This window comes from Gossypium hirsutum, chromosome D01 (genome assembly GCF_007990345.1).
Source record: "Gossypium hirsutum isolate 1008001.06 chromosome D01, Gossypium_hirsutum_v2.1, whole genome shotgun sequence".
Lineage (NCBI taxonomy): Eukaryota > Viridiplantae > Streptophyta > Magnoliopsida > Malvales > Malvaceae > Gossypium > Gossypium hirsutum.
The window spans coordinates 7,268,497-7,294,786 of record NC_053437.1 but is presented as its reverse complement, the minus strand read 5'-3'; the positions used below and the strand labels follow the sequence as shown (position 1 = coordinate 7,294,786).

The 26,290-nt window shown below is 31.8% G+C and overlaps 2 protein-coding genes and 1 long non-coding RNA gene across 4 annotated transcripts; all 3 read right to left on the bottom strand.

The window, feature by feature from the left end:
* Positions 1–17,299: 17,299 nt before the first annotated feature.
* Positions 17,300–20,405, bottom strand: LOC107916883 (putative pentatricopeptide repeat-containing protein At1g31840). The gene has a single exon (XM_016846254.2). The coding sequence runs from the start codon at positions 20,283–20,285 to the stop codon at positions 17,922–17,924; it is 2,364 nt and encodes a 787-aa protein (XP_016701743.1). The 5' UTR covers positions 20,286–20,405; the 3' UTR covers positions 17,300–17,921.
* A 942-nt stretch (positions 20,406–21,347) lies between these two features.
* On the bottom strand, positions 21,348–22,463 carry LOC121213792 (uncharacterized). Of its 2 annotated transcripts, none has more exons than XR_005909246.1 (2): positions 21,790–22,463; positions 21,348–21,732 (listed from the first exon to the last, which is right to left on the bottom strand). It is a non-coding gene; the product is annotated as an uncharacterized lncRNA (long non-coding RNA). The 2 variants fall into 2 exon arrangements; XR_005909245.1 differs by having other exon boundaries at positions 21,348–21,724.
* A 225-nt stretch (positions 22,464–22,688) lies between these two features.
* On the bottom strand, positions 22,689–25,526 carry LOC107917182 (pentatricopeptide repeat-containing protein At4g21705, mitochondrial). Its single transcript, XM_016846557.2, has 2 exons — positions 25,151–25,526; positions 22,689–24,401 (listed from the first exon to the last, which is right to left on the bottom strand). The coding sequence occupies exons 1-2, from the start codon at positions 25,421–25,423 to the stop codon at positions 23,151–23,153; spliced, it is 1,524 nt and encodes a 507-aa protein (XP_016702046.2). The 5' UTR covers positions 25,424–25,526; the 3' UTR covers positions 22,689–23,150.
* Positions 25,527–26,290: the final 764 nt, after the last annotated feature.

Below are 26,290 nucleotides of genomic sequence, written 5' to 3'. Positions count from 1 at the left end.
TGTGTTTTCATGTAAGACCACGTCTGGGACATCGACATCGATATCTGATTACGTGTAAGACCCTGTCTGGGACAGTGGCATCGATATATGATTACATATAAGACCACGTCTAGGACGATGGCATTGTACGAGCTTTCTAATTATTCGTGTATCCTTTTTAATTCCGAATGGTTCAACGGGCAATGTTAAGTGAAGACCGAATGTGAAATCGAAATAATATGGTTCAGGTATGTATTTATATCATGCTATGAAATTAAGGTAAGTTGTCTAATGAATTGATGATTCAAAGTTAATTAATATACGAATAATGTGTGAGCATATTCGTGATTATAAGTAATTTGGCTTATAGTAGCATTTGTGATATAAGAAGATTTGGCCTATTATTATAGTCTTAAATTATAAATTGTTAAGTATACAAGTATTTGAGCATTTGTGCATTAAGCTTTATAAAGTTAAATGTTTACTTATATTTGATTTGGTTAGCTTGGTAAATTGGTTTGATATTAATGTTAGAATGAATAATGTCTGCTTACAACTTACTACACTGCAAAAGCTTACTGTGTGTATGTTTATTTTTCGTTTTATAGATTTTGGAATTCGTTACGAGCTCGGGGATCGTCAGAAAGCCTTATCACACTATCGACAACTACTTTCGGTACTTTATTAAGTTATTTTTGAATATATGGCATGTATAGCATAGTCAGAATGTTGATTTTGGGTCAATTTGTATATGAAATTAATAGCCATGCGAAAATGTTTGTTTGAGTTTGGTATTGATGCATATAATGTTGGATTGATTCGGCTATGAGATAAACTAAATACTGAATGTATTTATAAAGAACAATATTAAGTTGAATGTGTGTGTGGATTGGTATTAGTAAGTATGTCATATATGTATGGTGTGTTTGGTTTTGGTATTATATAGGTTCGGTTAAGGTATGTAGGCAAAGAGTTAAGTTTGGTCTTTATGATTTTGATAAATTAGCTTGAAATGATATTGTTAATTATGTATATTCGGATATGGTGGTATGAGTTCTTGATTATGTGCTTATTGAATTTTCTTTTAATAACTTGGCCTTAGCTTATTCTATATGAAACATAGTTGATATGTTTATGTTTATGCGTATGATTTTAGTCATGGTAAGTTCTTGTGTAAATTGATTTAATATATTTTGATAATGGGTGATAAATTAAATCACGATTTATGGTAAAAATAAGTCTTAACATGCAGTCTTGAAAATATTAAGTCATTAGCTAAGTTATTGATAGGTAATAGTTGGTATATATATATATTCAGCCTTATGGGTAGCTACAAAAATTTGGCTATAATGTGCTTGTGTAATTGGATATGTGATATATTAAAATGATTAAATATATGGATTGGTTATGTTGCATATTCGGATATACTAATTAATTAAATTAGTTCCGGTCATGGTATTATATAAATGTACTGTAAATTAAATAATTTTTATGAAATGACCGAATATGCTTTTGTTAACTATGTAGTGATCATGAAATAGGGATGGTTGAAATTGCAACTTAGTTTTGTTTTGAATGGTTCAATATAGGTAATTAGAATTGACTATTAAGCATACAAATTTGATATACTGTGAATTGTACTTGTGATTTTAAATGTTTAATGTGAACATAGTGCTTGATGCATGACATAGTGATAGCAAAAGCATATATAGCCATATCATAATGTTGCATAAGTGATTAAATGTTAAGTTGGATTCTTACCAGTTCGAATTTGACAAGTATGGAACATGATTTATTGTTTTGTTATAAGATCGACTTTTCTAAATTCATAATATTGAATAGTGCTAATTTGTATAATATGATTAGTAATATAATTGATATGGGGACATTTAAGTTTGATAATGTTATAAAAGTTTAGTTATTCTTTGGTGCATAAATAGTGTTTAATGATTGTGCTAAATCATGCTACGTCCGGTAATGCCTCGTAACCCTAATTCAGCGACAGATACGGGTTAGGGGTGTTACAGAGACCTCCCAAACCCCAATTTAGCTATTGTTTTTGGTATCACTATACCAAAGTTTGGGTATCGCGATACCTCTACCTGACAAGTGAAACACTGCAGGGGCAATTTTATATTCAAACAAGCTTAAGTCTTTTTTCATTTAAGGGCATAATAGTCAATGTTAAGTTAAATGCTAGTAGACTGTAAATACTACTTTATAAGCTTTTGATTTCAGATTTTTGTTGGTTGGATAGTCTTTTTTAGTTTCCCTATTTTTAAGTTACGTTTTCTTTTCCTTTTTTTTTCTTTTCATTTTTAGATTAGGTTTTCTCTTTTCTTTTTTAGAGTAGATTTTATTTTTGTTGTTTTCTTTCTTATTTCTTGTTAAAGATTTTTGTAAATGAAGATAGATCAAGCTTTTGGGTGCCATGAGTTTCACATCTAAATGAGCATTTCTTACCCTTATCTTTATATTGTGCATATCAATTGTTCGATGAAATGTCTAGTTTGATGTTAAGCTTTATTATGAGCTAAATCATCCTACCCTCATCTAGTTTTATTGAAGTGTTTCACTGAGTCACCAATGCTTTAAATAAATGGGTTTCTCTATGTGTTCCTTGAATCGAGTCAATTCTAGTGGGTCAAATGAGTCACATTTAATCAGTTGAACTTCAAAGGACGTTTTGTATGCAATGGTCATGGGCTTCGATCCACGGCCCATAACACTAGAAGGTGGATTGCATTTTGCCTATTTTACTAAAAAAGAGGGGTAAATTAGCCCAATTATGTTTTAAAAAAAGTGCAAACTGACCCTTCTATTAAAAATTACATCAATATGTGTTGTTAAAAGATGATTTGGATTTTTTAAAGTTTTTTATATGTCAGTGATGTGGAATTAAATGATAAGTAGGATTAGGTAAAAGTGTCGTGGAGGCTTCTGTTCTAGGATTTGAATTACATTTTGCCTCATTCTACTAAAAAAAATAGACATGTTAGTCCCTATATATTAAATCAAAGAGCAAATCATTTGCTCGGGTCCAACCAAAATTTTAGGCTCGGGCCCAGCCCAAAAAATGGGCCTAAAATTTTGCCCAAGCTCGACTCAGTCTAGCTCGTATTAATTTTTTTAAAAAAATATAAAACATAAAAATATTAAAAACATTAAAATAAATGTTTCTTAACAAATTAAAAATATTTTTTTAAAATATGTATAATTAAATAACACTAAGATAGGTGAAATGATAGCAAAATAGTGAAAAAATACAACAAGAAATTAGCAAAAAAAATAAAAAACAACAACAACAAAAAATTAGACAATTTTTTTTACATATTTAGGCCAGGCAGACGGCCCATGAGCAGGTCTACTAAACACTAACACCTGATGTGCCACATGTCTCTTATGTTAACATAACAATATTTTAAGAAATTAAAAAATATAAAAATAATTTTTATAATTAAACCACACTCAAGATGAACTTGGAAAAACGATTGTCCTGGTTCGTTTCATCTTAGATATAATTTTTCAAAAAAAATTATAAAAACATAGAAAACTGTTTAAAATTATTAAGAAATATAAAAATTTAAAAAATAAAATTACAAAAAATTATTAAAAATAATGTTTTTATTGACCCTGGATAAAAGGTTGTCCAAGTTTACTCTAAAATAGTTTCTTAAATAATTATTAAATAATTAGAAAAATTAGAAAAAAATTATTTAAAAATTATTAAGAATTATAATAAATTATAAATAATAATTAAAAACTTATATATACACATATAGCATGTTAAAATAATTCAACTATTGTTTATTTTATTAATTTCTTATAATTCTTAATAACTTCTAAATAATTTTCTATAGTTTTGTAGGACTATTTGATAATTATTTAAGAAATAGCTCCAGAATGAACCTAGACAAATGGTTGTCTAGGCTCATTTAAACCTGGACAACTATTTACCCAAATTTATTATGGACATATTTTTAATTATTTTTAATAATTTAAGAAAAAACATAATTTCTTATAATATTTAAATTTTTATGAATATCTTATTAATTGGATGTCCATCATGATCAATATAAAGTTTTAATGTACTTTAAATTCTAATAGTTATTAGAATTAGATCTCTAATTCTTTTATACTTCTTATGCCTATAAATAGAGACTCTGATGAAGCATTGTAATCATCACTTTTGATCAATAAAGTACATCCTCTATTGCTTTCATATTTTCTTTGTTCTTTATTCTCTCTATCTCTCTTTATTTTATAAAACGTTATCAGCAAGATCTTACTCAAAGTGATAGTTTCTTTTACTGATGATCAAATTTATCCTTCATGATTTTTAATATTTTTTATGGCAAGATGCAGTTTTTTTACAGGAAGTTCTTTTATTTAATGCTTCATATCTGATTATTATTTTTCATTCTTCTTTCATTATACTTTATCATTGTTTTGATTAACTTATTTTACTTTTTGTTTTTAAGGATGGTGAAAGATTTGATACCATTATCTATATGAAATCGAGAAGTAAGATTCACTCTCAAAGTTTGCTTTTTGATATTTGCTTGGGGATGATCTCTTTCTCTTCATTACAAAGTATGTTTATAATCATTACTTCTCATCCATGGTAACGAAAGTCAATTTAATCAACTTCTTTTGAAATTTGATTTGATTTCTATTAAAACAATCAATTTATATAATATTTTGAAATTTAATGAATTTATTATTTGTCATGTTTAATATATATTTTATTTATACCTATTCATTTTATTTTTATATGAAAAAATAAAATTTTATTTAAAATAAATTAAGCATTCATTAAGGCTATACAATAGAATGATTATACACTCCTGAAGAGCTAATATTGCATCAAATTGTAAAAAGCTTTTTAAGAGCTTATATTTTTGCTTCTTGTGATGCAAAATTTTATAAAATATAATATTTTTTTTAGATTAAAAAGATATATGTTAAATAAAACCTTCATGTGTTTTACATTAAAACCATATATATAAATAACATGAGATACTCATGTATTTGTATTATATATATTCCCCGAAGGAATACATTACACTATATGCTTGAAATATCTGATGTGCTCCTGCAGTAGCAATATTGTGAAAATGACTTTAACAGTATTTTCAAACGATCTCATACCTTCTAGTGGCTAAGCAAAATAACAAGTTACTAACGAAAAACTATGAAATTCTTCCCACTAATTTTGGTTCATTCCCTGAAGTGAATGTAGCAGTATATAACAATTATGAAAAATGAAAATACAGAAATTATGATTATTGTTGCAATTGAGGATGTGATTGGAGACTAATCATGACAACATGAATAGATAGATTTTAATTTGAAATCCACGCATGTTTTGCGGTGGTGATTATAAAATAAAGAATCAATAGAGACATTTAAAAGTCTATCCTATTAGATTTATTGCATTCCTTGAAGTGAATGCAAACATAAAGAAAATAAAAGATATAATCATAGACCACTAAAAGTGGGAACATAATAATAAATAAGAAAACAATAAGAGTTCTCAAGATAACTCTTCAAAGGGTAAAGATAACTTATGTTATCAATGTGATATGATTATTGGCCACATGTGGCATATACCTAAATATTTTGTTTCTATTAATATTCTTTGAGGAAGGATAGGGGAATCTAGTAATAATTCTATCATTATAGATAGAAAATATTTATCTTATTTGGTACTAAAACAAACAAATATTATTCCAATATTTGATAGTACAAAATTAGTCGAAAGCTCTAGAAGAGCTGATATATTAATATCTTATGATGGTTAATCCATTGGTTTTAAAATATATTTATAATAGATCTTATATTGAGATTGTGAATGATGAAAATGTTATATTTCATATGAATCATTATTGCTATAAATATCTATTTTGAAAGGATGAAAAAGAAAGGATTGTGTTATTAATTTATATTTATTTTATAATCTTTGTAATATTTTGTCATCATCCCCATTAAGGGGTTGGAAGTAAAATATTTGACTGTGAAAGATTTATTTATGAGCAATAAAATATGATAATTCTATTTAAAGCTCGTTATGGTTGGATGCACATGAAGTTGTAATTTTTTTAGATATTTGAAGATTTTGGCATATTCCCTGAAATAAATATTGCATATAATTATTTAGAAATTATATTTATTTTGTCAACTTAGAGACATTACAATATTCACATTGATTTAGACAATTTCAGTAGTAAATGCCACAATAACACTTATATGTTGATACAAAGTAAAAAGAATGATAGTAAAATTATTAATTTGTTACAAACAATTTAGTACAATTGAAATACATGTTAAAGTAAACTGGAAGTTTATTGATACAAATGCATTTACTACTTGGTGTGACCAGTTAGACCATCCTGGATCATATATGATACGAAAATTAATTAAGAATTCATAAGAATATTCATTAAAGAACTAGAAGATTCTTTAATTTAAAAGAATTCTCATATGTTCCTTGTTCTCAGTGAAAATTGGTTATTAGAAACTCATTAGCTAAAGTTGAGATTTAATATCTTGCATTTCTAAAACGAATATGGGTCAATTCATCCACCATGTGGATGATTTTGATATTGTATGATTTTAGTAGATGCATCTACAAAATAATCACATGTGTTATCAATTTGCAACCTGTCATTTTTAAGACTGCTTGTTTAAATAATTAATTCCAGATCATGTAATTAAGACAATTCATCTTGCTAATACTGATGAGTTTATATTTCAATCTTTTATTAATTGAGTTTGAAAAACTTTTATAAAAGTTTGTGCATAGTGGTTTAGAGAAATTATTGATTGAACACCTTTGATTAATGTCTAAATCATTACTTATGAGAACTAAACTTCCTATTTCAACATTATATTATATTGATTTATATGTCGTACGCATCAAGCCAATAAATTATAAATACTCCCCATTACAATTGGTTTTTGATTAAGAGCTAAATATTTCTCATATTTGAATTTTTTTTATGTGCGCATATGTTCCAATTGCTCCACCACAACGCACAAAGATGAATGAATCATCAAAAAAAGTTGGGAATATATATTAATTACAAGTTTCTTTATATTATTAGATGTTTTGAATGTATTCGAGATTCAATTATAATATGATTTGTAATTACAATTTTGATTCGGTAGTTTTTTCGACATTAGGGAGAGAGGAATAATAACTTGTAATGAGTTAGAGGGAGAGTAATTTGAACCAGAAGTTCAACAATGATAACTCATTACAAGTTAACTATTAGATGTATTTACAAAATTAATGAGAATAACCAAGTTAATATTTTAATTTTTTTTTAAAAAGTCTCAGTAGGACAATCAGTTAGAATAAACAACAGATTGATCAATTCCAAAGATGAAAATTCTTCTAAATGGTCATATAGTGAAGGCGGGTGCTCCAGAAGAGACCCAAGGCATAACTAATAAGTAAAACTTCAGAAGAGATTCAGTTACCTGAAACTGAATTTTAAAATAATGAAAATAAGATATCTCGATAAGTTATGTCAATTCGATAAAATGTGAAACCGAATAATAAAAGTGGTCGACAATGATTTTGCATGCAATATTATTATTGAAATAATGAAATAAAAAGAGGATCTTAAATAAATCTATTGAGAAATATAAATATGGAATAAATTGATAAAAATAGAAAGACGCAACTCAAGTACAATTAAATTTGTGGAGTTTTTGGACCAGTAGTCCAAATATCTAAGGGTATAAAGCCAGTAAAGGTGTAGTTGAAGTAATTTTGCAAAAGCGGAATAAAAATATGAAGTTTTTCACTAAGTCCTGGCATTGATTATGAAAAGATATAATATTCTTTTGTGGTAGATGCTATCCTTTAGATATATTATTAAATTAAAAATTTATAAAAGATTTAACTTGCGTCTAATGGTTATTATTACAACATTTTATGAATCACTATTGTACAAGCCCATTTTGCCCGGGCCCATACCAGCAAAACAGATACACTAGGCCCAACTAACCCAAACAAACCCAAAATTATTAACCTAGCCCAAAATTTAAAAAAAGAGACCAATGGCCCAAACGGCCCAAAACATAAACAAATTTCAGCAAAAAAGAAAACCCTAAGGTTTCCCTGCCTCTCCAGCGCCGCGCCACCTGCTACCATGTGTGTCTGACGCCTCCTGCCACCACCATACGGTCACCTGCAAACACGCAAGAAGAAAAGCAGAAGCAGACAAGACTAGACAGAAAAAATTTAGCTTTCTTTGGCTATAAAGCCGAATATTGTAAAATGAAATTGGGGGGTTCATCACTGTAATCGGGAGTCCCGATTTTTGCAAATAAAAAAACATTAAGAGAAAGAAATAAAAAGCAGAAAACAGATCAAAGGTTTTTTTTCCTCTATTATTCTATTCATAAGAATTTTTTGTTTTTGTTTTATCTACTCTTTTTTTTCTTTTTAGAATATTAGTAATAAAAAGTAAATAAAAAGGGACTTACCGGACGGTCGTGGTCTCGTTGTTGGAGTGCTTCTTCTCGGTCGTTCGGCTAGGGCCTAAAGGGGGTTGGGAAGTTTTCTTTTTCTTATTTTTACGGGTTGAGAGAGCTTGGCTCTTAAGGATACCATGTGGTGGGGGCGTAAAAGGCTATTTTGCGACGTCGGCCACCGCGTACGGAGGCACTACGGCGGCGACCACGGCCGGCAACCATGGCCGGATTTGGGCGTTTGAGAAAGAGCTCCAAGGCTCTCTGTTTTTTTTTCAAGAAAAGGGGATGAATCTGATTTTTAGGGGCTTTTTTTAAACTTTTATACCAGATGAAAAACGACGTCGTTTCACCTAGGGGTCTCAACGCCAAAACGGTGCCGTTTTGCGCGACCCGCGCGCAGCCCGACCCATTACCAGGAAGATCCGCGTGTTTTCATTTGTTGGGCTATTTATGCCCGTAGTCCTCTCGCATTTTTTGTTTGTTTAGGTTCAACCTTTTTTTATTTTTGCTGTGTTTTTAAATTTGGCCCTGTAATTTCGGCTTTGTTTCAATCTGGTCCTTTGAAGCTGTGCGTTTTAAAGGAGAAGGGAAAATTTCCCTTCCAGCCCCTCTAAGTTATTCGCGCACTCAATATAACCCCTCCCCTTTGATTTTATTTACGATCCAACCTCAATTTTTTTATTTATTCGATTTAGTCTAACTCTTTTTTATTATCTATTACCATGTTATTTTATATTTGTAGTTTATGTATATACCTATACATATATATTATTTATTTCATCTTGTTTTATTTTTTTTTCATAAATGTAAATATATGTCTGTATTTATGCAGTTATATATATATGTATATACATTTTTATGTTTCTTGAAACCATGCATATACATGTTTTATATAAATATATCCAATGTAGGTTTTATAATTTATTTTTATACATATGCACGTCTATATGTATATTTATACTTTATTTCTTTACACATATCTATATACATGTATATACTTATATGTACTCTTCATAATTTATAACCTATATATCTATATACGCTTATATTTCTAATTTTTATAAACCTATGTATATATACATATATATATGATTACGTATATTTCATAATATATACATCTATATATATACACATATTTTAATTTACATACGTATATATGTATGTATATGTATATATTTTATATAATAGTTTTAAAATATATACTTACATATTTTTCATATTTCCATTATTTTTTATATATACATATATATATCTTTTTCATTTGTATAATTTTATTCATTTTCTTTATTTATTTATTTACATATCTATTTTGATGTTTTAGTTTTTTTATTTGCTTATTTATTTGTTATTATGTATACATGATTGACTTGTCTTTTATATTTATTCCATTTTTTTGATGATTGTTTGTATTATTTGTATTTACATTATCGAATTCATTATATTAACATCGTGGTTTGTTTTTACTATTTTTCGTTAAATTGTCTTTGTCCAATGCATAAATTATGACTTTTTTTATAAGAAAAATTTCGTGTTTAGATTGGAGAAAGTTGTACCCTAACTTACTAGGTTTCGACTTTCACAATAAATCTAAAGACACGAATCTTTTCAAACTCAAGTTTTTAAACGATCTCAGGAATTAAGAAAAGATTGTGTCCTAACTTATTAGGCATGATCTCTTTTCTAAACCCGAGATAATTAAATGCTTTTTTAATAAGTAAATTTTTCGGCATGTATTCTCGTATCGGGAATTCGATACGTTACGTTGTGTCATAAACGCATTGGATATGATACATCATTTTCTCGAGATGAGGATTTTTCTAAAAAATAATAATGCAATATTTAGCGTTTGGAAATTTGAGAAAACGTGCCCTAATGTGTTGGGTTCAATTTTTCTCGTTCAACCAAATAGCCAAATATTCCTTCAAATTTCAAAATAAGGTAATGTTTCACGTTTGGTAATTCGAGGAACGTGCCCTAATGTGTTGGGTTTCGATTTCTCGTTTAACCAAATGGTCAAATATCCTTTTGAATTTCAATCCATATCATTCGAGTTTTTTTTTAGGATCGCATTTTAAATCTCTTTAAAGTTTTCAGTTTTTCGACACTAAGACATCAAATTTTGTCCTAGTGGATTTCACAGTGGGGGCAATCTGACTAAAGTGATGCTTTGAATGATGGTACAAATTTTGTGTCCTAGTGGATTTCACAGTGGGGGCAATCTGATTAAAGTGATGCTTTGAAGAAGTCGGTCAAGTGAGAAGAAGTTGTAGGACGTCAGTCACAAAGCCTTAATAAACTTCGAGTAATGCCAACCTCGACGGGATCGTTCTCAAAAAAATAAAATTCTACTTTCATGCAAACATCATTCACACATGTCTAGTTAGAAGCATTTAATTCATTTTGATCATTCTATCCTAATCTTTAGGCATAATTAGGTTCATTATACAGGTCATGTTCCCCAGAGAACAGATCAATGAAGTTACCCACACCCCTGAAGTTATAGTGGAGCGGATTAAAATAAAAGATCTTATCTCTCTGAAGTTACAGTAGAGTAGATCGCATCAGGTCTTATCTCCCTGAGATTACAGTGGAGTAGACCGAAGAAGTTTAGATATTATCTCCCTGAGGTTACAGTGGAGCAGATTGAAGCCAGAGATCTTATCTCCCTGAGATTACAGCAGAGCAGATCGAATACACTATCCTATCTCCCAGAAGTTATAGTGGAGCGGATTAAAATAAAGGATCCTATCTCTCTGAAGTTACAGCAGAGCAGGTCGCATAAAGCCTTATCTCCCTAAAGTTACAGTGGGGCAAGCTGAATATGCAAGTCTTATCTCCCTGAGGTTACAGTGGAATAGACCGAAGAATTTCAGATCTTATCTCCCTGAGATTACAGAGGAGCAGATCGAAGCCACAAACCTTATCTCCCTGAAGTTACAGTGGGGCAGGTTGAATATGTAAGTCTTATCTCCCTGAGGTTACAGTGGAGTAGACCGAAAAATTTCAGATCTTATCTCCCTGAGGTTACAGTGGAGCAGATTAGAGCTAGTAATCCTATCTCCTTGAAGTTACAGTGGAGCGGATTAAAATAAAAGATCTCATCTCTCTGAAGTTACAGTAAAGTAGATTGCATCAGGTCTTATCTCCCTGAGGTTACAGTGGAGTAAACCGAAGAATTTCAGATCTTATCTCCCTGAGGTTACAGTGGAACAGGTCGAAGATGGTAGATCTTATCTCCCTAAGCAGTAGTGGAGCAGATCGAAAATGGCGAATCTTATTTTCCTAAGCAGTGGTGAAGCAGATTTAAGCCACTAGTCCTATCTCCCTAAGCAGTAGTGGAGCAGGTCAAAGATGGTAGATCCTATCTCCCTAAGTAGTAGTGGAGCAGATCGAAGATGGCGAATCTCATATTCCTAAGCAGTAATGAAGCAGATTTAAGCCACCAGTCCTATCTCCCTAAGCAGTAGTGGAGCAGGTCAAAGATGGTAGGTCCTATCTCCCTAAGCAGTAGTGGAGCAGATCGAAGACGGCGAATCTTATCTTCCTAAACAGTAGTGAAGCTGATTTAAACCACCAGTCCTATCTCCCTAAGCAGTAATGGAGCAGGTCAAAGATGGTAGATCCTATCTCCCTAAGCAGTAGTGGAGCAGATCGAATACGGCAAATCTTATCTTTCTAAGCAGTAGTGAAGCAAATTTAAGCCACCAGTCCTATCTCCCTAAGCAGTAGTGGAGCAGGTCAAAGATGGTAGATCCTATCTCCCTAAGCAGTAGTGGAGCAGATCGAAGATGGCGAATCTCATCTTCCTAAGCAGTAGTGAACCAGATTTAAGCCACCAGTCCTATCTCCCTAAGCAGTAGTGGAGCTGATCGAAGACGGCGAATCTTATCTTCCTAAGCAGTAATGAAGTAGATTTAAGCCACCAGTCCTATCTCCCTAAACAGTAGTAGAGCAGGTCAAAGATGGTAGATCCTATCTCCCTAAGCAGTAGTGGAGCAGATCGAAGATGGCGAATCTCATTTTCCTAAGCAGTAGTGAAGCAGATTTAAGCCACCAGTCCTATCTCCTTAAGCAGTAGTGGAGCAGGTCGAAGATTGTAGATCTTATCTCCCTAAGTAGTAGTGGAGCAAATCGCATCAAGTCTTATCTCCCTAAGCAGTAGCGGAGCAGACAAAAAAAACCAATCCTATCTCCTTGAGCAGCAGTGGAGTAGGTTGAAGATTGTAAATCTTATCTCTCAATCAATAGTAAAGCAGATCGCATCCAGTCTTATCTCCCTGAAGTTACAGTGGAGCAAACTAAAAACACGAACTTCATCCCCCTGAAGTTGCTACGAAGAAGATCGAAGCTACAAGTCGAATCTCTCAGAAGATGCAGTACCCAGTGGAGGGATTAAAGCAACAAGACGTAGTGATTGGAATGAAGCTACATGAAGAAGAGAAGCACTCAAAGAAGTCAAGACTCGGCGAGACCGGGCAAAATTGGTCTTTCTTAGTCTTTGCTCTATTCTCGTTACACGACAACGAGCAAAGAGGGGTAGCTGTACAAGCCCATTTTGCCCGGGCCCATACCAGCAAAACAGATACACTACGCCCAACTAACCCAAACAAACCCACAATTATTAACCTAGCCCAAAATTTAAAAAAAAGAGACCAATGGCCCAAACGGCCCAAAACATAAACAAATTTCAGCAAAAAAGGAAACCCTAGGGTTTCCCTGCCTCTCCAGCGCCGCGCCACCTGCTACCATGTGCGTCTGACGCCTCCTGCCACCACCATACGGTCACTTGCAAACACGCAAGAAGAAAAGCAGAAGCAGACAAGACTAGACAGAAAAAATTTAGCTTTCTTTGGCTATAAAGCCGAATATTGTAAAATGAAATAGGGGGCTTCATCACTGTAATCGGGCTTCCCGACTTTTGCAAATAAAAAAACATTAAGAGAAAGAAATAAAAAGCAGAAAACAGATCAAAGGTTTTTTTTTCCTCTATTATTCTGTTCATAAGAATTTTTTTGTTTTTGTTTTATCTACTCTTTTTTTCTTTTTAGAATATTAGTAATAAAAAGTAAATAAAAAGGGACTTACCAGACGGTCGTGGCCTCGCTGTTGGAGTGCTTCTTCTCGGTCGTTCGACTAGGGCCTAAAGGGGGTTGGGAAGTTTTCTTTTTCTTATTTTTACAGGTTGAGAGAGCTTGGCTCTCAAGGATACCATGTGGTGGGGGTGTAAAAGGCTATTTTGCGACGTCGGCCACCGCGTACGGAGGCACTACGGCGGCGACCACAGTCGGCAACCATGGCCGGATTTGGGCGTTTGAGAGAGAGCTCCAAGGCTCTCTTTTTTTTAAAAGAAAGGGGGATGAATCTGATTTTTAGGGGCTTTTTTTAAACTTTTATACCAGATGAAAAACGACGTCGTTTCACCTGGGGGTCTCAACGCCAAAACGACGCCATTTTGCGCGACCCGACCCATTACCAGGAAGATCCGCGTGTTTTCATTTGTTGGGCTATTTATGCCCGTAGTCCTCTCGCATTTTTTGTTTGTTTAGGTTCAGCCTTTTTTTATTTTTGCTGTGTTTTTAAATTTGGCCCTGTAATTTCGGCTTTGTTTCAATCTGGTCCTTTGAAGCTGTGCGTTTTAGAGGAGAAGGGAAAATTTCTCTTCCAGCCCCTCTAAGTTATTCGCGCACTCAATATAACCCCTCCCCTTTGATTTTATTTACGATCCAACCTCAATTTTTTTATTCGATTTAGTCTAACTCTTTTTTATTATCTATTACCATGTTATTTTATATTTGTAGTTTATGTATATACCTATACATATATATTATTTATTTCATCTTGTTTTATTTTTTTTTCATAAATGTAAATATGTCTGTATTTATGCAGTTATATATATATACATTTTTATGTTTCTTAAACCATGCATATACATGTTTTATATAAATATATCCAATGTAGGTTTTATAATTTATTTTTATACATATGCACGTCTATATGTATATTTATACTTTATTTCTTTACACATATCTATATACATGTATATACTTATATGTACTCTTCATAATTTATAACCTATATATCTATATACGCTTATATTTCTAATTTTTATAAACCTATGTATATAGACATATATATGCTTACGTATATTTCATAATATATACATCTATATATATACGCATATTTTAATTTACATACGTATATATGTATGTATATGTATATATTTTATATAATAGTTTTAAAATATATACTTACATATTTTTCATATTTCCATTATTTTTTATATACACACATATATATATATATATCTTTTTCATTTGTATAATTTTATTCATTTTCTTTATTTATTTATTTACATATCTATTTTGATGTTTTAGTTTTTTTATTTGCTTATTTATTTGTTATTATGTATACATGATTGACTTGTCTTTTATATTTATTCCATTTTTTTGATGATTGTTTGTATTATTTGTATTTACATTATCGAATTCATTATATTAACATCGTGGTTTGTTTTTACTATTTTTCGTTAAATTGTCTTTGTCCAATGCATAAATTATGACTTTTTTTATAAGCAAAATTTCGTGTTTAGATTGGAGAAAGTCGTACCCTAACTTACTGAGTTTCGACTTTCACAATAAATCTAAAGACACGAATCTTTTCAAACTCAAGTTTTTAAACGATCTCAGGAATTAAGAAAAGATTGTGTCCTAACTTATTAGGTATGATCTCTTTTCTAAACCCGAGATAATTAAATGCTTTTTTAATAAGTAAATTTTTCGGCATGTATTCTCGTATTGAGAATTCGATACGTTACGTTGTGTCCTAAACGCATTGGATATGATACATCATTTTCTCGAGTTGAGGATTTTTCTAAAAAATAATAATGCAATATTTAGCGTTTGGAAATTTGAGAAAACGTGCCCTAATGTGTTGGGTTCGATTTTTCTCGTTCAACCAAATAGCCAAATATTCCTTCAAATTTCAAAATAAGGTAATGTTTCACGTTTGGTAATTCGAGGAACGTGCCCTAATGTGTTGGGTTTCGATTTCTCGTTTAACCAAATGGCCAAATATCCTTTTGAATTTCAATCCATATCATTCGAGTTTTTTTTTAGGATCGCATTTTAAATCTCTTTAAAGTTTTCAATTTTTCGACACTAAGACATCAAGTAATCAACTAGGTACCAATTTTGGGCGTATCGAGGGTGCTAACCCTTCCTCGTGCGTAACCGACTCTCGAACCCATTTTTCTAAATTTCGTGGACCAAAATCGTTATTTTAATAAAATTAAATCGTTTATTAAAAACAACCACTTTTTGAGGTGATCCGATCACACCTCATCAAAAAGGATTGGTGGCGACTCCCGTTTTCATTTCGTTTTTCAAAATCCAAGTCGACCCCGTTTTCATCCAAAAAATGGTGTCAACAACTATATTGTAAAGTTTATATTAAAATCCTTAAAAAATTTAGGATGCTAGAAGCATATTGGAATTCTCGAGAAATTGTTCATTTATATGAATTGAAATAATTTGAACATATGTAGTAAATTTGACTTAGTGAATAATAGTTGAAGGAGGATTATAAAATGATCCAAAATACCTATTAGTGTTTTTTATAAAAGAATCATAATTAAAGTTTGTTATGATTATTGTTGAATCTCTTGAAGAGACCAAAATATATTTCCCCAAATTTCCCTCACTCATTACTTTTAAAAGAATGGTAATATAAATGCTTAGTAAATACGTTCAAATAGTCATTTAAAAAACTAGTATTCAAGATTGAATACGTAGAATATGAGAAATTATGTGATATTTTCATGAGGGGGAGTAAATACGCGTTGCACTCTTTTTCCCTTAATCGGGGTTTTGTCCCATTAGATTTTCTTTGTAAGGTTTTTAATGAGGCAGCATATTATGCGTATTATAGATTGTGTACTCTTTTTCATTCATTAGGTTTTTATCCCACATAGTTTTTCCTAATAATGTTTTAACGAGGCACATTATCTACCAATAGACATCCAAGAAGGAGTGTTATGAATATCTTATTAAGTGGATGCCCATTATGATTAAGATAAAGTTTTAATGTACTTTAAATTCTAATAGTTATTAGAATTAGATCTCTAACTCTTTTATACTTCTTATGCCTATAAATAAAAACTTTGATTAAGCATTGTAATAATCACTTTTGATCAATAAAGTACATCCTCTATTGCTTTCATATTTTCTTTATTCTTTATTCTCTCCATCTCTCTTTATTTTATAACATAAATAATTTCCTATAATTTTTATAACTACTTAAAAACCACGCCCAAGATGAACCTAAACAAAGTTTATGTTCATCTTAGATGTGATTTTTTAAATAATTATTAAAATATTTTTTTGAGATTTTTTAAATTTTTAAATACTTTTTTTTCTTTTTAGTACAAAACTTTTAAATATTTGCTGATGTGGCCAAATGCATCACATATTGCTATCTAGCTACTCTATCAGTCATATCATCACTTAAAAGTTGAACTAAAAGGAATTTTTAACAGAATGGTAAATTTCTATTTAACCTAACGTACATAGATTAATTTATCTATTTTTTTAGAAGCGGAGGCAAAATGCAATACTACTCTTGGTAAAAGAGCCTTCATAAATCACTTTTAATTGATCCTACTCATCCTTTAATTCCAGTCACTTGCATAAAAGAAAAACTTTAAAAAATCTAAATCATCACTTAACATCACATGTGGATGAAATTTTTAATAGAAAAGTTAATTTTCACATTTTTTTTAATGTACAAAGATTAATTTATCTTTTTTTAATAAAAAATAAAATACAATATAAAAAAAACCAGATAAATATATTATATCACTAGATACACAAACATTTTAGATAACAATCTACATGTGGTACTTATAACTTAGTGACACACAGTGATGAAAAACATGGTGTTGATTACAATTTTAAATATACAAATCAAAACTAAAATTTTGATAAATATTTTATCTTAAAACTAAGTTCCCTATTATTTCTATGATTTTTAAAGATTTACTATTAGAATAAATTATTTGTTATAGTAAGAAAAATGTTTTAGAACTTTAAGATAGACTTAATTGTTTAATATTTTGTGATAAATTATGAAGAATACAAAATTTAATTTTTTTTCAATTTTTAAAAGTCAAAACCTTTTAAGTTCCTATGGCTAACTTTTCATAGAAAACATATATAATCAGAACTCTACAGGAAATGCAATGTACAAAATTTTGATCCTAAAATCTAGTAAGCACTAAGATAATGTATGGAAAAGATCTCAATGGAGCATGTAAATTAGAAGTATAATTCAGCCCTGTAAATGTAAAGCAGAGTAGAAATTACCTAGCAAGATGCAGAGAGTGAAAAATCAGTCATCCATGAGCACAAATTAGTGGACTATGAAAAGATCTCTGTACATGACTTCTTTTCCATGGTATTTTAGAGATTATATTCCACCAGGGTTCGTTCTAACAAATCATCCGGCATTACTCCCTCCATGAACATCTGTTCACATAACAGCTTGGCCTCAACTAATCTACCAACTTTGCAATAACCACGAATCAGAATTGAATACGCAACTACATCAGGCAATAAACGTCTATCTAGAGCACAGCAGAATGCAAGAGATGCTTCCAGCATTAATCCTTGTTTGCAAAAGCCGTCAATGAGGATGCTATAACTGACAATATTCGGACTGATTTGGTTTTCGAGCATCTCTTCGTGAAGCTCAGTGGCAGTCCTCATGTCCTGAGATTTGAAGTAGCCATCAATTAGACAACCGTATGTTACCACATTGGGTTCAGGACCCTTCTCCAACATTTTGGAAAACATTGACATAGCTCCATCCATTCTACCCTCCTTGCAGAAAGCATCAATTAATATAGTAAAGGTAATTGAATTGGGTCCAAAGAGAGAAGTCAGCTGTTGGAAGAGGCTAATCGCCTCATCCAATCTTTGCAACGAGCAGTAACCACATATCATTGTGTTGTACGTTATGACATCGGGTTTTGGCCCTTTCTCAACAAGTTGGCTGAAAAGCTTTGATGCCTCTTCTAGATGAGAGTCCTTGAGAAGCATATTGAGGAGAACATTATATACAGCAATATCAGGAATCACTCCATTCGTTTGCATCAGTTTAAATATCTGCAATCCAGCAGTTGGATTTTTATGTTTGCAGAATCCATCCATGAGGGTACAGTATGTTATAGCATCTCCAGGGAAACCCCTCTTCAGCATTTGAAAAAAAACTAACAGTGCTGCATCCAGTTTTCCTTGCTTTGAAGCACCTCTAACAAGCAAAGTGTAGGTTACTATATCTGGTTTTACGCTATAGATTCCCATTAACATATACACCTTCACAGCATTCCTTAACTGTTTCAACCTACAATAACCATCCATCAAGGAGTTAAAAATGAAGATATTGGATTTTAGACCCTTGCTTACACTGTTAAAGAAGAACCTAAGAGCACTTCTAGCCATCCCTTTTTTGCAAAGACCATGTAGTAACACATTATAAACAACAACATCAGGTTGATGGCCCTTCTCTATCATATCATCAAATAGATGAAAACCATCCTTCAAATTCCCCATCTTGCAGAAACCATCAATGAGGCTACTATAGGTTATGAGAGAAGGCTCAAAACCCCTTTTGATAATTTGACCAAATATGCCACAAGCTTCAAGCATCCTACCATTTCCAAACAAACCACTTATGAGAATGCTGTAACTCACCATGTTTGGTGATAAATCTTCCTCCAACATTCTCTTATAAACCTGAACCACTCTCCCCAAATCCCCTACCTTGCCATAAGCGTCCAGAGCCAAGCTGAAAACAACCAAATCCAACTTGATACCTCGATCTAAAGCCACAGAGAGGAGCTTCTCTCCCTCATCCAATCTCCCTGCCTTGAAATAACCATCAATAAGTATAGAATACAGAATTAAATCTGGAATTACATTCCTCTTTATCATAACATTGTAAATCTCAAATGCTGTATCCAATTTTCCATCTTTACAATACATGTTAATCAGTGTGCTAAAAGTCACCACATTTGGCAACGGACCAAAAGTTAGTATTACATCAAATAACTTAGAAGCAATTCCTATTTCCTTATTTACAGCAAGACCCTTCAAAATCTTGTTACAAGCAACAATGTCAACCTCTATACCCTTCAAAATCATCTTTTCATGAAAAATCAAGGCCATTCCAATCTTCCTATTCTTCAAAAGCCCTTCCATCACAATCCCATACACACAAAAACCTCGTGTTCTAAAAAATCTACAAAATTCACCATAGTTATCAACACAATTCGCATTCATTAAAGAATTCAGCATCCTAAAAACCAAATTATTTGAGATGTAAAGCCTCCTTTTAGCCATTTCCATGAACACAAGGAAAGCCATATCCAATTTCCCATTCTTGCTGTAACTTTCCAACAAAAACCGAAAAACGACATTTGGGTTGGATCCAAAATCCCTAAACCCTTCATTAAAAGCATCAAGAACATCAATATTTGTATCTACATGGTCCATCATTTCCTCGAACACCTGAGCTGCGGCACCAAACATTCGATGGCAGAGAAAGATGTGAATGAGTGCACAGTAGGAGGGTAAACCGTGGGGCGATTTTGAGAAACTTTGGCTCCATTTGAAGAAGTTAAGAGCAAAATTGGGTTTGGATTTGAGGGTTAAAAGTATGGGTTTGATTGAGGCAATGGGATGTTTTTGTTGGGAAATTATGTCTAATAAGGTTTTAGTTGAAGATGAAGAAAATGGCTTTTTCAGCATCTTTGAAGACAACATTTGATGGGAATTTCCATCTGATATTTTTGTTGGAAAGGATATGGTTTTAGTTTCGCTGCTATCATTACTGAGTTCGGCGGTACTTTGGCTGCTCTGTTTTCGTGTCGTTTTGAAGGGTACACGGCCATTTCACATAAAAAAAATTCGATTCAATTTAAAAAAATTAAAAAAAAAATTTAAATTTTTTAAGTTAATTTAAATAGGTAAATTTTACTATTCTAATAATTTGAATAATAAATTAGTGTGAATATCTTTTTGGTCCTTATCAAGTTTGAAAATAAACAAATTAGCCTCTTTCTCAACAAAAATTACAAAAATAATTTAAAATGATTTTTAAAATTCAAAATATTTTCTAGAACAATAATTCTGAGGAACTAAATAAGTTAATTAATGATTCAAGTTTATCATACTAATTTTTTTAAAAAGAAATTCAAATATATATGGTTTCAAATTTATGGGCTATATGGAATTAGTTATATTGTAATAATATTTTAATTTGACTTATTTAATTTTTAATTTAAAACTCGAACAATTTTACTTGATTTGAATTTCATTTCACTCGACTCGATTAGAAAAAATTTCAAATCGAGTTAGGATGATAAAATATAATTCATCAACTTGATTAACTCGATATTTTTTCACTCGACCTGATCGAACACTCACCCCTAGACAAATCTATATAACCTTTTTTTCATTATATAATAAAATAGTAAGATTTCAATTTTATACCTTTAATACCGTGATAAACTCAAATTCTGAATTACATAATAATGGTTAAATTTTAATTTTGATTCCTTTGTTACACTAAATTTAAGATTTAATTTTTATTCTTCAAATTCTTAATGTATATTTTAATATTCAAATATTTACTCTATAATTTGTCTCAACAAAATTTATTAATAATTAATTTAACACGAAGCTCGGTAGAATTCATACTACTTAAAGTACATTTATTTTTAGTTTTTTGCATTTTCTAATCCGATTAATTTAAAATCTAAAATGAAAATTTTACTCACTTATTTAACCTATAAAAATAATAATAACTCAAACATGTTCAACCCATATTTAAATTTATCGTAATATTCAATTTAAAAGTATCTCGAACATGAAATGACTTAAATAACTTAAATTTAAAACAATTCCAACATGATTTAAATTCGAAAATTGATACCAAATAAAATAATTACAATTTTTTAAAACTCAAATTACCCCGTTCCGAAGATTTTGAGAGTCTGTGGAAATGGAGATTTCAACTTCTTAAAGCTTACAACCGATGGATCTTAAAGCATCTTTAGATAGCCAACGTGGGGGAATGGGATTCATGAATTTGGAACAGTTACTTGTTAGCCTCCATCTAGGCTTATGGCTATCCTCCTTGCATAGCAACATCTGGACAGAGCCGTTTTTTGTATGGCTAGCTGCATCCTGTAATTATAAAACTACAACACTAAACCAATCATTAGCCATGAAATAATTCAAGATAAAACTAACACTACATCCTCACCTCCAAGTTGCCAATTTTGTGCATGCAAGTCATTTCTTATCATAGCTTAGCTTGTTCGTTCGTTGCCTCTGCCTTGGATTCTGTATAGTCTGATTTTAATTCCGAATGCAATTCTTCTTCACTGCTACTACTGATGTGATGTTTCATTTGTGATTTGCTCGGTCTTTTCTCTTTCTCGCTTTTGTTATGGCTTTTTGTTGATACAAGATTTAGGGACGATAGTTGGATGCAGTTAACATTGATGTACCAAGAGTCACAAAAGTTTGGAGAGTTATAGTAGAACTTGGAAGTGGTTGCGATAGTTTGCCCCTTGTTAGAGAATGAGGTAACTTATATAGAGGAAGAGCTTGGTGTGACCTTTTTGTACCGGTAATCTATAGCATAGGATTATTGTAGGGTCTTGGAGCGATGTCAAGCAATAACTTGATGATAGTGTCTGCAGTTGGTAGGAAAATGGGATTGGTCGTAAGCAATGACTTGATGATTGCATTTGGTTGCACTAAAACTATGGACGGCTTTATTGAGATATGATACGACGGACCTTCGAGTAGGCCTTGATGGAAATCAACACTGAGACATGATCTGATGGAGTTGGTAGTAAAATTATGGAAGGCTTTAATGAAAGTGATAGAAAGGACTTCAAGTAGATCATAATGAAACTCTAGTGTTTGATGGTACTCTCACCATTGGAATATAATCTGATGAGGTCCACCGTCCACATGAGAAGCACATGAAAATCTTGAGTTAGATGAGCCCACCAATGAGCGAACCTGCGGTTGACTCGACATGTTCTTTTAAGACAAGTAGTATAACAACTTTTGGGCTTTATATTTTCCCAATCCAACTGGAGTTTGGATTTTGACTTCGATTTAGATGGAATTTCATAACATTGAATAGCCCACTCAAAAAAGAATGATCATTGTTAAGCTCAAAATTTTAATTTTCACTATCAAAATATATGGAATAACAGTCCTGATTACTATCCCTAATTAAAAAAAGTGTCATTAGAAATGAAATTCCAAATGTCTTTGACGTCAACTAAATGATCAACCTTACTGTAATAACTAGAGCTGTCACTACAATCATGAATGCATCTCCTATCATATAATAAATGTGAAATGCAGTTTCCCACCCCTACCCTGTATACATGATAAATAAGCCAAACTACTTTCCTGCTTCTAACAACATAGCGATGATGACATAAATCTGCACATAATTTCAAAGCATGTTCCCCAAGGACATAACAAAATAAACATGTTACACACTGAGGAAGGGCAACATGTAATGTAAGATTATCATCATTTGGTCAGATTGACTGTTAAAAGATTCTGTAGCTACTTCAAGTAGTTAAAATTGCACCTCTACCCAGTGACTTCAGAGTTTTGGTCTTGAAGGCTAAGGATCTTCATTGTGTCCCCGTTTTCATCTATTTTATCATCCTTCATGCTCACCAAAAGCCCCTCTACTTCTTTTCCATTTCTGATATATGCCTTTAAAAGGGCATGGTACATTTCTCTATTTACAGGAACCTTGGTTCTCAATAATTTCACAAAAGCTTCTGCATCTTCAACTTCTCCATTCTCACCTAGCCAACTCAATATGCTTGATATTAAACCTGCTTTTGGCTTCCACCCTCTATTTTGTGTCTGCATAGCAAGAGCTTCCTTAAAACACTCAAAAGCCTTCTCCATTTTGTTCTTATTCATGTATCCAGTTGCGACAATAGACCAACTGTTCGGGATTGCAATCTTCCTTCTTTTGATTACATCCTGTAACTTTGCTTCTGCCTTTTCAACTAAATCTTTCTGACAATAACCAATAAGAAGCACGTTAGGCACTCGGAAATCATATGTCTTACAAGACAGCTCCCACTCATCAATTAACTTTTCAGTTTCTTCAAGCTCACCAAGCTTCACCAATGAACCCAACATTACTATGTAGTTTTTATTGGTTTGCTTCCTACATTTGGACTTTTGAAGGTCCCACAGCCTTTTCAGTTCATCTTTGTTTCCCAAACGAGCATAAAATGAAATCAAATGGTCATAGCCTTCTGCATCATTACCTACCTTCTTCTCGCATTCCTTGAGATAATGAAGTGCCTTTTCTTTAAGACCTGCTTTTATGTAGTAGTTTGCCGCTAGGGAATAAGTACACCAATCCATTTGAATGTCCCGTTGGCTGTCCATTTCTTGTAGAACCTTCTCCATGATGTCATAATCAGCTCTAGCCCCGTAAGAATTGATGCAGATTTTATAGCTGAACTTGTCAGGGGAGACACCATTCATCTTCATCTCTAACAATACATCAGGGACTTTTTCAAATTGTCCCCTGTGTGTGTAGAGGCACATAAGGTTATTGTAGTTGAGCGGAGAGGAAAGAAAACCCATCTCCTTCATCTTCTTCATAAGGGAAAGAGACTCATCGATAAGGCCTACCCGAACATAGCAATTTAAAAGAGCCCCATAGGTCTTCACAGTTTTATCTTGGTCTCTCAAGCTACTAAAGAAGTTCTTTGCAGCAGTTAGCCCATTAACTCTACCAATTAGATCCAACTGCACAGCATAGTCACTTGAAGAAAATTCAAGGTCGCTACTACTCATCCATTTGGAAACCTGCTCTGCCAAGGACCCAACATAAGCATACAAGAAAAACAGAAACTTAAAAACCCATGCATACTGTCAGAGCATTAGTAATAGGACAGGAGATGTTTTACTTTGCTGCATCCGTGCATGGAAATGAATCGTTGCAAGAACAAAACAAAGACATTTGAAGTATTATAAAGATACACAACACGTTTGCACATCTACAGCTAAAGATTAAATGCAGTTTGTAGTAAATCTTAGTGGTGAAGTTCTACACATTTAGTGCCAGGATGGTAGTCTCAAACCTAGACACGATAGGGATTATAAAACTAGCAATTAATAAGTATTGAAGCCTTTTCCAACCCAAAAACCATGACATCTATTTGATTAATTGCGTCTTTTCCAAGTTTTACATATTGTAATTGCTTCTTTTCTGTCTTTATTCTTCAATTATCCATTGCAGACAGCTTAAGGAAAGCTTCAATAATTTGGATTTCCACTTCCATTGCAGTCCAAAGCAAGGCATTTGAACCCTTAGCAATTATTCAGAACAATCCTTTCCAATTAGAGGTTCAAGTTTCTACATAAACCCTTAAAACCTTAATCGCAAAACATTTCATTTTCCTTTTATTTCCATTGCTAACTATTCTATACAGCTTGTTCACTATTTTGCGACGACCCTCCATATTCTAATTTAAAGAACCAGAACATAAGCAATGCAACAGATAGAACCCATTCATTTGCTAAAATCAATCAACTCCCTTTATAAAATACTTTACCTCCAAGGCATGAGTATAACGCCTACGAGAACGTAAATCACGGATGAGACGCTGCAGCTGAAATTCCTTGACATTTTTGCCTTTAACCCATTGTTGAAGAACTGGAGTTACACTGCAGTTTGGGTCTCCTATAGCATTGATTCTTGAATAAAGAGAGTTTATGTTTGCTGGGTTTGGTGCAACACAATATGCCCTTGTCATTACTAGCCAATCTGCGGTTAAAGTTTTGGTCTTCTTGTTGTTTAAGATTGTGAACAAGGTTCTTGATGCCATGGAGACGAGGTTTTTCTTCTTCTTCTTCTTTTTTTTCTCAATGGTTTGAGCCAACAGGGTTTTGCAGCTGGATTGATTTATACACTGTCCACCAAAATTTGGGTTTGGACTTTGCGAGTTTGGACCTAAACGAAAATTGGCACAATCTAAAGAAGTTCTAAGTTTTATCACCCAAAAATTAAAATAATTTGCATTTTAGGTACTATTGTTAAAAACTGTTTTCATTTTGGTCACTCACCATTAATTCAATTTTATTGTACATTCATATCAGTCATCCAACTTCAATAAAATTTCATGTTGATCACTTATTTTATCTTTTTAATTTTCTTTTATCTTTCTAGAATTAATTTTAATTTTTTTCAGTAAAAAAAAAAACTTGGGAAAAACCTAGAATGTTACATGGAAAAGCACTTTATCTTTTTAATTTTTTTCTTTTTAGAATTAAATTTATTTTTTTTCAATAAAATAAAAAGTCCCGAGTTTTTATAGGAAAAGCTTGGTTTTTAGATAGAAAAATCATTTTATCTTTTATTTTTATTTTTAAAAAAATTAATTCTAAGTTTTTCCTAGTAAAAGAGAGAAACTATTGGAGTTTTACAAGAAATTTAGTTACAGGGAAAAACTTGAGTTTCATCTCTATTGATGAAAAACTCAATTCCAAGTAAAAATTTATATTTTTTTGGAAAAATTAAAATTAATTTTAGAAAAAGAAATAAATGACCAAAATAAAAATTTATAAAGTTTTGTGATTAAAATGAGTGCATAATAACATTGAGTTAACTGTGAGTGACCAACATGAGAACGATTTTTAATGCCAACTGCTTAAAATGCAAATTTTTATTTTCGTCGCACAAAATAAAAACTTAT

Bases quoted from the DNA above. Each gene is read 5' to 3' on its own strand.
- LOC107916883 (XM_016846254.2), bottom strand. From the start codon at position 20,285: ATGTTGTCTTCAAAGATGCTGAAAAAGCCATTTTCTTCATCTTCAACT.
- LOC107917182 (XM_016846557.2), bottom strand. From the start codon at position 25,423: ATGGCATCAAGAACCTTGTTCACAATCTTAAACAACAAGAAGACCAAA. The intron at 24,402-25,150 runs GTAAAGTATTTT...TTGGCAGAGCAG, and splicing joins GTTATACTCATGCCTTGGAG to GTTTCCAAATGGATGAGTAG.